Source organism: Pseudonaja textilis, chromosome 2 (assembly GCF_049901715.1).
Source record: "Pseudonaja textilis isolate UNSWEBS1 chromosome 2, rPseTex1.2, whole genome shotgun sequence".
NCBI classification, from domain to species: domain Eukaryota; kingdom Metazoa; phylum Chordata; class Lepidosauria; order Squamata; family Elapidae; genus Pseudonaja; species Pseudonaja textilis.
The window spans coordinates 189,845,694-189,859,537 of NC_141991.1; the positions used below are offsets into that span (position 1 = coordinate 189,845,694).

The 13,844-nt window shown below is 36.5% G+C and overlaps 1 protein-coding gene across 1 annotated transcript in view; it reads right to left on the bottom strand.

Moving 5' to 3' along the window:
- Positions 1–6,838: 6,838 nt before the first annotated feature.
- SLC1A1 (solute carrier family 1 member 1) overlaps positions 6,839–13,844 on the bottom strand; it is a 46,011-nt gene continuing 39,005 nt past the window's right edge. The window contains exons 8-12 of the mRNA XM_026703748.2: positions 13,287–13,394; positions 12,404–12,526; positions 11,956–12,150; positions 10,619–10,753; positions 6,839–9,293 (exon numbers count right to left, since the gene is read on the bottom strand). Coding sequence (XP_026559533.1) covers positions 9,053–9,293; positions 10,619–10,753; positions 11,956–12,150; positions 12,404–12,526; positions 13,287–13,394 — 802 coding nt within the window. The 3' untranslated portion in view covers positions 6,839–9,052. The remainder of the gene's footprint in view (positions 9,294–10,618; positions 10,754–11,955; positions 12,151–12,403; positions 12,527–13,286; positions 13,395–13,844) is intronic.

Genomic DNA, 13,844 nt, shown 5'->3' on the forward strand with positions numbered 1-13,844 from the left:
TTTAATTTTATTTTGTGGCTGTGTAATTCCTAGGCAGCTTAGAGATAAAAATGAAAAGAAAACAAAATTGATTAAGAGAAAAGAAAAGAAAACAAATGACTAGAAGCCAAAATTCAAAGTACTAAGCAGCCAATAACCAACTACAGGGATTTGATTCTGAACCTAGCTCAGTAGCTGAGAGAAGTTAAAATGGGAAAAGTTAAAATACATTTAAGCTGTTTGGCATTTGGATGAGTTTTCCTTAGGGAATTTCAGAATTGTTAAACTAAATTAGGAAATTAACACATCTACGAAGAGGGGGACTCAAAATATTGGTATACTTGTTGGCAAGAAGACTGGTGTATTTTTGTAGTTATCACTAGTTGAGGTTTTAGTTCATCTTTGTCAAAGCACTTTGGTTGATCTCAAGAAGCTAGACCCAACTAATAGCTGGATATATAGCCACCAGGAAAATTTAGTCCTGTAAACTAGATTGGGAAAGCACTTTTTTCCAGAAGTCAATAGATAAGAATGTTTGTGTTGTTGCTAAAAGAGCTACTTGGACCTGGCTATGTAATAGTTAGGCAATGAACTTTGACTTTATCTTGCAATCATGGTCAAGTACTTCCATATGCTCAGTACAAACACAAAGGTATGTGGCAGACATGTGATAATATAATCACACCAATGACTTACAAACTTGAGTCAGTTGTCCTGATGCAAATACATGATTGCACCATTTGCAGGATGATGTCATTGCATGCATGTGGTCATTGTCTTTTGGATGCTGCTGTGCAAGCATTACAAAAAAAATCAACCAAACTGCCTCCCTGTCCTGTACCTGAATTATAAAGAGAATAATTCAAGTACACTTGGTATACTTCTGAAATCAACATGATGCATTATACCTGTATATCCTATTTGCAAAAAAAGTTACCTTTATGTAAATCTATGTAGGATTGAGCTACAATTGCCTATTTGTATGAAACTCTTTTCTAAGAACATAAATATAGATTTTTTTTTAGTATATTCCCATCCTAAAGTAAAATTAGATGGACCAAAGCACTTTCTTTTATAGTTTCTATTTTGTTGGGATAATGAAAAATAACTTTTGTGTGTGTATTATATACTCTCACAAATCTAAATACTAACTAGCATTAGTACTGTTCAGTGCGCTTCTGTCCTGGTTCGACAATGTACTGTAATTATGATTTAACATTAGCGGATAACAGATTCCAATACTTTCTTGCTCAAAAGAGGAGAGGCATGTGGATGTCTGAGAGATAAAAACCAAAAATAGGAACAGAAAATCAAGTGTTATTGTGTCTATGTCTAAGTTGATATATTTATCCTTTCCTTAATATTTGCCTTATCTTCCTTGGGCGACATTATATGACTAAGGCCTTGGGCATTTCAGCAGCATCATAACCAGAACCAAAAGTGCTGCTGAAGTTGTTGCTCCTCTGAATTCATGTTCAAATTATAGAAGGAAAGCAAGAAATGATCTTAAGATACCTTAGAAGTATCATTTTGATTTTCTGGAATGTTAGTCCTGATATTCTAGGACAGGGGTGTCCAACCCTGGCAACTTTAAGGCATGTGAACTTCAACTCCCAGAATTCCTCATCCAGCATAGCTGTATAGGGTATCATATAAGGAAATGTGGCATAAAATCTCATGGAACTGCCCCCTTTTTATCTTCCCTGCAATTCTAGTTCTAGGTGGGTGGCAGGCCAACAAGTGTGTGCCACATGTAGGATCTTTCTTCAAATCTTCATGTTAGGTAGATGTTAGTTTTCCACACACTTATGCTGTAAGGTAAAACAGGTGTGCCATTTTTTTTATGGCTTTTTATAAACCAATGGTGCAAGGTCAACTGAGCCAGATCAAGACCATGATGTGGGTCCAAGGGTTGGATGATCTGCTCCTTCTGGCAGCTATTTGTCATGAAGGAATTGTCCTTCAGCCCAGAGATGTCCATAGGATTTGCTGGGGTCGGGGGAAGGCTAGGTGGCTGAGAAACATTGCCTGGTTTTTATGTGTGGTGCAATATTCTTTGGACAGGGAATTGTGCAGCAGGTGTCCAAATGAAGTCATAGATGCTGACACAAACTTGTAGTTTTATATCAATAAATATATTTTACATCACTTCTCTCTCTCTCTCTCTCTCTCTCTCTCACACACACACACACACACACACACGTATCTATCTATCTATCTATCTATCTATCTATCTATCTATCTATCTATCTATCTATCTATCTATCCATCCATCCATCCATCTATCTACCATCTATCTATCCAGCAAACTAGATCATCCAGCAAACAGGAGCACCATGAGGTAAATCACAGAACACACAGGGCACACAAGAAAAAGGTGGGGGGGAGGGAGGAAACTCACCCTCCATACCCACAGCAACCAATGACAGCACAGATTGGCTCACGCAGGAGCCAGCAATCTCATACCAATAAACTATAGTTGTGTGTTCTGGCTCATTGTACAACCCCATTGTACCAGCTACTAAATTTAAATATCTTAACACAGAGTTTTTGTTCATGCTGCTGCGGCCTCCATCTTTTTCAAAACCACATCCTGCAGATACTCCTTAGCACATGCCACCTACTTCAACTATGCTCCGGTTCTAGCCAGCCATTTCTTTAAAATGCGCTTGGCCACATAATGTGAAAGTAACATGCCTTTCAGATCTCTAGAAGGGCCCAAAAGTGACTCACAAGGGAAGGGCTATGGCAGACATTTAGAGGAGGGCTGAGCAACACAAAATTGAGCACCAATGGGAACAAAGATAAAAAGTCTGGGAACAAAGATAAAAAGCCCAAGAATTAGCATTAAATTATGGCAAGGCTGCCCCAGTATTCTGGATGGGCAAATTATTACCTACAAATGGGATTGATAATCACAAATACTATGCAATATTTTTATCATATCCAGCATTCTTCTGATTATAGCCTATTTTCCCCCGAATACGATAAAGGAAATCTCTCCTTTTCTGTTTCAGATTTTCCTGTGTTTAATATGTATGACTTTTCTATCCTCCTATAATTCACATTATGGAGTTGAAAACCTTTCTCTCCTTAATACCAATTCCTCTCCCACATTAGTAATGGCATTAAGACAATTAAAATATTTCAGTTGTACATCATTCTACTTAATAAGAAAAGAATTATATTGAATCAAATTTGGTATATGACATTGTAACTGTAGCAACACACTTTTTTTACTTGTAGGTTTTCAACTATATAAAAGTTTTTAAAAACCCACAGTGCAAAAACTGAATCCTTTGCAGGAATTCCAGGGTCATTCTAAACATTTCTACCTATCTTTTACTATTTTTTTAAAAAAATCCTACACAATACAAATGGCAAGGAAACTAGTTTTAATTGTGATATGAATGCTGTATGGAGGAGGAGATGTTTCTAAGTCCAGCTACTGTTTCTGAACCCTGTATTACGGGATGTGACAATATAGTTTAATGGTTTCATGACTGCAAACAGAATAAATAGAAACCATCAATTACCCATTCATTTTTATTACTGAGGTTAGCTTGCTCCTTCTAGTACAATCCGTTACATAGAATAGAATAGAATTCTTTATTGGCCAAGTGTGATTGGACCCACAAGGAGTTTGTCCTGGTACATATGCTCTCAGTGTACATAAAAGAAAAAATATATTCGTCAAGAGTCAAGAATCATAAGGTACAACAATAATAGTCATAGGGTACAATAAGTAATCAAATCATACTAGGAAACAGTCAATAAAAATCCTAAATAAAAATACATGAGAATCCTATCCATTCCTCCTCTGCATCTGCTTCATTTCCCAGAATCTGTTAATCTATAAATCTATAAATAATCTATAAATTTGTTTCAAAAATCCAACCATGATACATGGAGGAATGCTAGAAGCTTAAGCCACCTAATTGCAGTAGGTATAAGACAGACAAAAGAATGTGGTTTGACCTAATGTAAAGAGATGCATCCATGATTTTGTTGGTCACTTCTACCCCTAGAAATCTGCCTGACTCCTTGACCTGAAAATGTCACCTGGAGAAATCTGAATTCTTCATGAGCATATTGGTGAAGCAGCTGGGTGGGCGGTCAGATGACTAAATGAAGAACACGATTTAGTGTGGAGATGCTGATTTACATCCCAGAGTCGATTTCCTGCCTCCTCCTTCTATGATGCTATTGTTACTGGAACTATTGCTATTAAAACATTATTTCATGGAGGGGGGGGCAGGTCTGTCAGGCAGACAAGGTCAGATCCATACATGATAGTCCAATTAAACTGATGTATTGCTACTCATGCTTATGCACAGAAATCTTAACTAATGGTTAGCACTTGCTAGGGAATGGGTCCCCTAACCCAGGAGTCCCCAACCACTGGTACTGGTCCGTGGATCATTTTTTACGGACCGCAAAGCTTGGGCGCCGCCATCTTGTTTCGACAGTGCTTCCGGGTTTTCGGTTGCTTCCAGGTTTTGGGTTGGAAAGTGCTTCCGGGTTTTCAGTTGGAAAGCGGCGTTTGGGTGCTTGCGCCTTAGTTTCGTTGAAGGGCGGGCGGCTTCGAACGAAGAGCCGTCCCGATGGCGGTGGAGTCTCGCGTTACTCAGGTACTGGTCCGTGGAAGAATAAATAATCGTGAAACCGGTCCCTGGTTCAAAAAAGGTTGGGGGCCACTGCCCTAACCCCTGGACCACGGCTCACTAACAGGCCTTGAGCCTTTTGGAACCGGGCCACGGAAGTGGTGGGCACACATGGAACCATCCCCTCTCCCTCCTCCGGCAGTCTGCAACTGCTGAAAAGGGGTTAGATAAGGGTTGACTGAATTCCAGGGAGATGGGAGGGGGTGGAATTAAGTTTGTTTGTAGCTATGTAGAGATTCTAGGCTGATCCTTTTTTAAATTTTACCTCCAGATTCTGTCACTTTTCCCCTAGGTGATCCTATTGGAAGGAGTAGCCAATGAAGCAGGGAGAAGGGTGGTACTCTGAGAATCAGCCCGAAGCAGTCTGCTCTAAAAAGGTCTTCTGCTCCATGGGTCTCCAACCTAGCAACTTTAAGACTTGTGGACTTCAACTCCCAGAATTCCGGGAGTTCTGGGAGTTGAAGTCCGCAAGTCTTAAAGTTGCTAAGGTTGGAGGCCCCTGTAAATCTGCTCTACTGCAGAGTGCTTCTTGAACAGCAAAGCCTACTCAGCAAGGCCTCTCAACTTATAACTTTTGGGCAGAAATAATGAGGATATAGAACCTGCCTAGAAATGCCTGAATTCATCCAAAGTATGGAACATAACAGATAACTTATTTATTGCTCAACATTTTTGACAAGGGCATAATTGTTGAAACATGAACAATTCACTCTGAGAAAGCCACCTTTGTGCATCTTTATGACATTTCTGACTACAACTGATTTAAATAAAATTAGTTAATATTGTAAAGAAATTAGGCTGCATACACAAAGTATTTTAAACATATTTTTAATATTTAGAATTTAGTATTGATACATACTGTTTGTATATAAGACAACACTGATATTCTCCCAATAGGAAATCCCTTGCAGCTCTTATTCCATGTCTGAAGATGTCCTAGGAATACCATATTTGAAAGGAACTTGAAATGCCCAGGTAATATACAGAAACTCCAATGGAAATGATTAATTTTTGCACATGTAGGCCTGCGTTTTTTCATCTGATGATTCAGGGCTCAATCCCACAAGGTTAATTCTGATCAATGACTTATACAGTATGTCTATCAGTGATGTGAAAGTTTTTCCATTTGAAAGAGCTGCAAGAAATTTTCTAATGATCATTTGTGGGTTTATGTTTGTGCATCAGGTTGTACATTCTTATATATTGCTATCTATCTATCATCTATCTATCATCTATCTATTTTCTATCTATCTATTAATCCACCTTGTAGAACAGGATTGATATTGGTAGCATCCATCCTGCTCTACAAGGTGGATCAGCTTCCACTGTATTACCAAGGCTGAAAGAAGAGATGAAGCCCTTCGACTGGACACATAATGTACTTCTCTAGGACAGCCAATATTTGTGATTTATTGCTTCAGGGTCTCCATTATAAAAAGAAGGAAACTATGTATTGATCATGGCTTAGGATGTGTACACAATTGATTCCATTGTTTAGGATAGTTTGTTATAGGTTGATTGCTTCAGTCATCCCAAGTATCGAAGCAGTTATCTTCAAGGTTCTTTAGGAGTTTCAGGTCTAATTCACCACTGTTTCTTTAGGTAAAAATATCTGACAAATGCGTGTTTGTTTGTTGTATTATTATAAAGCCAGCTTGGTGTAGTGGTTAAGGCACCAGGTTAGGGCCTTAGGCATGAAAGCTGGCTTGGTGACTTTGGGCCAGTCAACTTTGTCTCAGCCAAATCCACCTCATCGGGTTCTTGTTTTGGAGAAAATAGGAGGAGGATGGAATATTAAATAATTTTTGTTGCCATTATAAAAAGTAATAAAGAAAGGATATAAGTAAACCCAGCTGGCTTAATTGTAAAACTTTTGTTACTTATAAGCAAATGTTGAAACCCATTAACATAGGAGTCGCCAGGAGCCACTTATTTGGGAATAGCTCCTAATAGGGCTTTTGTGGCAAAATTATGTCACAAGAAATCTGCACAGCTCTGAACATGCTGGCTGCCTCTCATAACTGACTGGGAACAAAGCCCATGTTGCCAGTTGTGAGGAAATATGGTATGGGCAGCCAACAGGAAGACCTGCATTTTCCTTCTATCCTGCTTTTCTCACTAAGCAGATGAACAGAAACTCCCATTCTTCATCAGTGCTGATACATAAGTCTACACACAGACATAGAACAAGGATATGCTGGATGACCAGAACTATTTATTGAAATCAAAGAAAGGGGACATGTATAGTATTGAAGGGTGCAAGGAAAAGGCAAAATACTATTAAGAACATTTTCCTTCTAGCAATAGCAAAGCTGTACAAATGTTTTTTTAAAAAATAATTTTGCACAAGATTTACACTGTACACTTCTTTATTTGTACAAACGGATCAATGTTTGCACCTTGCGCATTTCATTTATAGCTTATTATATTTAAATACATACAGTACAGTATTATGCCTTTCACACAATTAAGGTGCAATTTATCAAAACATGATTATTTGAATAGTTACCTTTGAGTGTTCTTTGGCACATACCTGGATTATTTATTGAACAGAACAGTGTAAGACTGTCTAAGGCTACAGATTTGTTGTTTCTTGATAGTAATTAAGTGCATTTTTCTCATATTAGCACAAGCTTATTTACAAAATCATTATCTTCTATGAATTTCTGTTTGTGTTACGTAGCTAACTGGCAATGTCCAAAGAAAAGTTTATCTTCTGCAATAATGTTTTTCAAGGGAAAATAAAACTGCACCATAGGTAAGCGTATTGGTGTTAAGCACTAACTAGATGAACTATTTAACAGTACGGAATGTTTTCATAAAGAAATCACACTCAAATGGTCCATATGAGAATATATCTCCATTACTCTACACTATGAACTTTCATAAAAGATTGCTATTTATCTTTCACCAGTCAAGGTCTATATGCTGGTGGACAAACTGGTATATAATTCACCATAAGCCTGCTTCTCGGTCACGAGGCCTGTATTTTGATACTGCAAGCTTTCAGATTCAGTTATAAGATTAAACAAAGAAGCAAACAAACAACATGCAGTGAATCACATACAGTAAATGCAAGACTTTAAAACATACACTTTCTCTAAGCCATTCAGTGAATAGCTATAAAGTTAGGGTTGTATTCAATTACACCCGCTCCCTCAATGGAATAGCATTTGCAATGACACACAAGGAATTGGGGTTGGAATGGACAGGAGACTGGAGGAAAGATACGAAATTATAGTTTGCTTGTATACCCATGAAATGTATTCTTTTATCTCCTCTATCAAACAGAGAGCTCTAAAATTGTGTTTTACAGCTTCCAAAAGAAGATTACTAAATGAGGAAAACTACATTATTAGGGTTTACTGTAGTTTGCTGCAAAGCTGTTGTGATTGGATTAATCAAGGAGTTCCACTATGTCATAGCTATAATTAGTAATGGAAATGAAAATATAAAGTTCTCAAGTAATAATTTCCAATTTCAATAATGTTTAAAAACACACATATATTTTCAAAAACTTCACACTTAATCCAGAACTATCCTTCTGATTTTTCTATTTAATAGTTAATTAGCTACAGGAGTAGTTATTTTTGCACAGAATCAATTTAAAGAGAAATGTCTCAATAGCAATTGAAATATAAGAATAGTGAGAATATCATTTTAAAAAATAATTCTATGCATGGAATTCTGTGCATCTGGAAATGCTGTTTTATTATTCCTCATAAATAGCTTGTCTTCAGCTCATTGCGCCAACTTCTGGTGATGGTCATAGTAAGCAGACATCTAGGATCCCTAGAAATTCGACATAGCTTTTAAAAAGAAACATATTTTTATAACCTGGCTTTTTCATATATCTGCATACAATGACCAAATGTTGCAATAACTACATGCCGAAGACAATCTGTCCCAAAGGAATGTATTTATCCTCTGAATCTCGCTAAAAGATTTCAATTCAGAATCTTAGATAGGTGCTGCTGAGGAATCTTAAGAGTGCTAGCCTTCATTCTCAACTATGATGGAACAATTTTTTCTGACAACATAACTAGGCTCAAGAATATACTTATATTTCTGTATTGGGCCTCCTGAAGAAATCTCCACAGCTCTGAACATGGATGACTGCCACTCATCAATTGACTGGGAAGAAAGAGACCATGTTCCCAGTTGTGGGGAAATATGGTATGGGCAGCCTGTACAACAGGAGGAACAGAATGGCTGCATTCTCTGTTTCTGAATGGCCGAGGGAGACAGGAATTGTGAGATAGATATATTCTTTTCTCTGTATGCCTGTAGGAATACAGGCAGAAGACAAAGAACAGCATGAGGAATCGATAGTGTAATGATCCCAAGGTATGGATTGACTTAGGGTCTCTCATGTCCTTTAATCCAATGTGGCCCTCTGTTAGTCAACTTCAGAATTGTGATGTCTGGGTGAATGATATGGTGTCTGACTTATCAATGGCAAAAGCTCCATTCACATAGGATTTCTTTGTCTCTTTATCCTCACTGTCGGTTGTTTCCAAAGCAAAAGGATTTACAATGTTAACTTCAGAGATGGTGTCCATCTGTTCTAGTTCCATTTTGGAGAGTTTCTCCACAACTCCAGTTCCAAAGGCATCACCAAGAACATTAACCATTGTTCTGAATCGATCCCTAGAAAACAACATTTTAGGCTAGTCAGAATAGGTTGCAATAAATTCAACCTATATATAAATGAGATTTGTACCCCAGCTTTATCAATATTGGCAAAAATATGTCAATGTAGAATTCTTACACATGCAGAGATCAAATACATTTTGAGGAGTCTCATGTGGTGCTCAATAATTCATTTTTCAACATTAGAATTTCAAATATCTTTGACCAACATCCAATCTAAGATCTGTTGGCTTCCCCATTTCTGCAGAGCTATCTACTTTGGGGTCAACAGAATGACAAAAAATGTTGAGTTCAAGGGTTACATTATACCTACATCTTCATCACTTATGTAATATTGGAGATTTCCAGGTGGCAAGTCCTAGGACCACTGAACTAAAGACATGGTAGGGAAAATATGGAATAGCCATAGAAAGTGGGTAAGAGAGGGTAAGAAGAAGGATGGATGAAGTGCTGAATACATCTGGGAGGACTACAGGTAGAAGACAATATCCTCTGGGATTTTCATCATATTCTGTGAATAAAATAGGGTAACCGTGTAGCAGAGCCTTCTTATAAGCACTGACTTTCTTATATAGTACTTTGGTCATAACCTTTGACTAACCTAAGGGAAATGTCAGTCACCACTGCTATAAATTCAAGTTCTAGTAAATGCAATAATGCTAAATGGTTTTTGGCCTTTGGGAAAAGAAAAACATTAAATCAGGAAATCTGATGAATGTCTTAGTGTTGGAATGTTGATTTCCTATTCTCCAGATACAACTTCAGCAGATTGGCAGAGCTTTTCTATTTAAAAGGTGCTTCCACTCGGCAAAGGTATGCTAAGCACTTAATATAAATTCAGGAATATTGAACTCTGTACAATGAGTTACTTTTTAGAAGGTGAAAGATTATAGAGTTAAGGTAATAAGTGAAACAATGTGAAAATCTTTTAAAGTAATGAACTGCTTGGTATTTCGTTCCTTCTGTATATAATTATCATGTCATTTTCTTTCTGCTGAAAGAATATGTCTTCTAAACAAAAATGCATCAGATGAGATTACACGTTTGTAATATTTCAGATGGTATAAATTTTAGTTACTATTGCATGAAAATAATCAAATTCATGCAAAAGAAAAAAAGGAATATTATTGGGTATCCTGGAATGTTGGAATAAATACTCAGTCCAATACTTGTTAATACTGTAGCACAGTGTCAACTAAATGTTAACATATCACAACTGGTGCTAGCAGAAAACACTCATTAGAAGTATATTGATTATACAATGCAATGGGCTCATTGATATTTTTCATGTAAATAGATGCATAAGGAGTGTAGGAACTTACAGAAGCCAGTCCACGGCAATGATGAGGGTAACATCTTCAGCTGGCAGTCCTACTGCACTCAGTACAATCACCATGGTAACAAGGCCCGCCTGTGGTACCCCTGCTGCTCCAATGCTGGCAGCTGTTGCTGTCACACTGCATCCCAAATCAAAAAGACACAATAACTGAGATGGGGTCTGACCAACAGAGCATAAAATGGTACAGTGTATGTCATCACTGATTCATGTTTCTTTATAATCAACTACAATTAGAAAAACCAAGAGGAGACACAAAGTGATTTTGAAACAAAGGAAAAATTTATTTGGGAAGTGGATGAAAAGGGCAAAACAAGGTGCTTCTGAACAGCATGAATGGAATAAAAAAATAAAAGTAATGAAATAATTGGATGAAATTAAAGTAGGAAATGGTGGAAGGAATGTTTTTAAGCGATGTTTATGGGGCACTGGGATGGTAACATTAACTTAAAATGAATGCTGTAAATACTAGGTGGTGGAAAGGAACCTGTAAGTGATACAAGAATGTTGAAAAATAGAAGGCTGCAGGAATAAACAGTGTTACCTGCTCAAAGGAATGGCTTACAAATTGTGTGTTATTATTATTTCCATTTTTTCCTTTTCCATTTTTTTAGAGCTGCCTATCTTGAGATCCTTTTCTTACTAGCTTCTCCAAACATGGAATCAGACTCATTATTGCTCTTTCATAGAAATATTTTGACATTGAAGATATGTGCTACACTGCTAACTACTGCCAGCTGAGCCAACTTGCTCGATAGAATATGGTATTCAGAGAGGAGAAAATGTCCCAGCTTGAAAAACCAACAACTTTTAGCTCTGTCATGAAGCTACAAACCTCTCTTCTGTATCATGCCTCTATTTCTGTTGTCTATCAAGTCAAGCACTTTATAACATAGGATATTTGAAATTAATTATCAAAGGCAATATGGTGCCCAAATAAAATGATCTTAATTCAGTAATACAGTTAAATTCAGTGATACTGTGAATTTAGCAACATAATGTGTACATTAGTAATGAATACAGCTAATGGGTTTGAGTGCTAAGATAATCCACTGAGCACAAAGTTGAGTTTTACTGTTAAGTAAAACTGTAAAACTGTTATGCCACAATTTAATAGTGACCAGAGGTCTTGTTCTTATTGAGAGTATATTGCACAAAGCATAATTTTACAGGAGATTCATCTCAGGAGGCTAGATGACCTTGCAACAATAAAATTATCTGATTCATTCATTAAGATTCTCTTATTCATTTTCATTATAGATAAAAAAAGATAATGGTAACTATGAAAAAAAAGTAAAATATGTGATACAGCATAATCCTTACCTAATGGTTACTATTTGGCCAATGTCCAGCTCTAAGTCATTAAGCTGTGCAATAAAAACCGCAGCCACTGCTTCATACAGTGCAGTTCCATCCATGTTGATTGTTGCTCCAACTGGTAAAACAAATCGAGTAATTCTCTTGTCAACATGATTTTTTTCTTCTGCACAGCGAAAAGTTACGGGTAAAGTGGCTGAACTAAATCCCACAAATCAAGAGGGGAAAAAAATAGACATGGAGAAAAAAATAGGTCAGTAACAAGCCAATGCACGTATTTATTAATTTCACAGTCAAATCAAGATGAAACTAACATCAATAAAAAATACAGCACGTATGGGATAAAGTCTAAATTAATATAAAATGTAAATCTAAAATAAATTCACGTGTAAGTTCATTTATATTACCCCAGAGCTAAATGTAAGCATAGGGAAAAAAACATTGTTATCCTTACCTGGAAGAAATCATGAGTGCAGTCAATAGTGCTTGAGCCATACCTATGGCAAACTGGTATGGATTTTTCCGCACTATGATTAAATATATTAGTGGTAGAATTACCACAGAATGGATTGCAAGTCTGAAACAAGAAACATACATTAACTACTGTAATATTAAATATTAGAGTCTTAGAGAACAGACGTAGATGCGTTTCAAAATTTATCAACGGTAAGAGCAGCAGATTTTCCTAGAATCCATAAAGCTGTTTAGGCTAAACCACAAATTAGCCCTTTTGTATTTGATAACATAAGGCATCCTGCTCAGCAGAATGTTGTTAGGTACTAGTAAAAACTTTCAATTAGTCACTAATTCATCGTTAAATGCATGTAAATCAATCTGGCTGCCTTGCGTGTTCTATGAAGATAACTGAAAAGTGGTACAGAGAATAAAGAATGAAGCAACCTTCCCATCTCTTCTTTAAGCAAATTTCTTGAAACACATTTGTAGGTATTTGCAAATAACATGCATTATGAAATCCTCTATTCTCCCAGCATTTCTTCCCTACTTGTGCAACTAATAATATTCTATTGTACATGAATCTAATAAGGATTTCAGACCATGAATATGCAGCCTAAGAATAATTCACCGGCCATGTCAATACTCAGATTCAAGTGCTTTCTCTTATCTTTCATATATGAGGCAACCTTTTTTTTTTAATATATTGCCTGAGAGGTAACAACTGACTTTAAAATGTTGTATTCTTAATTCAGTATATTTTCAATGTATCTGAAACACAGTGAGGATCAATACAATGAAAGTTCCCCTAACTATAGAAAAAACTGATTTATCAATTCAAATTAAAAAGAAAATAAATATTATTAATTAGAAGAATAACGTACCCACTCAATACAGTGGCCATATAAAGGCCCAATTTGCGAAAAATCTCCCAGTCTTCAACTTCTATTATCTTTCCAGCAATCAAAAACAAAATACCTAGAGGCATATACCTAGAATGTACAAAGAAACATTGCAATTTATGCCAAGATAATTTGCAACACAATTCTCTCTCTATATCAAGTATACACAGGGCAGAAGAATGTAGTATTATTTCACAGACAGGATATTTATCTAACTTTTCTGACATCTATTGTAAAGGATGGAAAAACTAAATGGACAGTTCTGGATGTCTAAATATACTGGGTTTCTTTAGATCATTTAGCTGAAGATTTTCCCCCAAAGATCCTCACGACATAGTAAGATAATTGCTGGCCGCTTTCTTCCAGAGGTTTGAGTGGAAACTTTGATGAACAAAAAGCAATAGTTCTAAAACATTCAAAAGATTAGGAGGGTCATTGGATAATGGTTATACTAATCCTTTGAGCAGAACCAATTATTCAATTTTGGCATTCCTAATATAAATCTATTTAACTATTCATTTAAAAACAGTATTACCATTA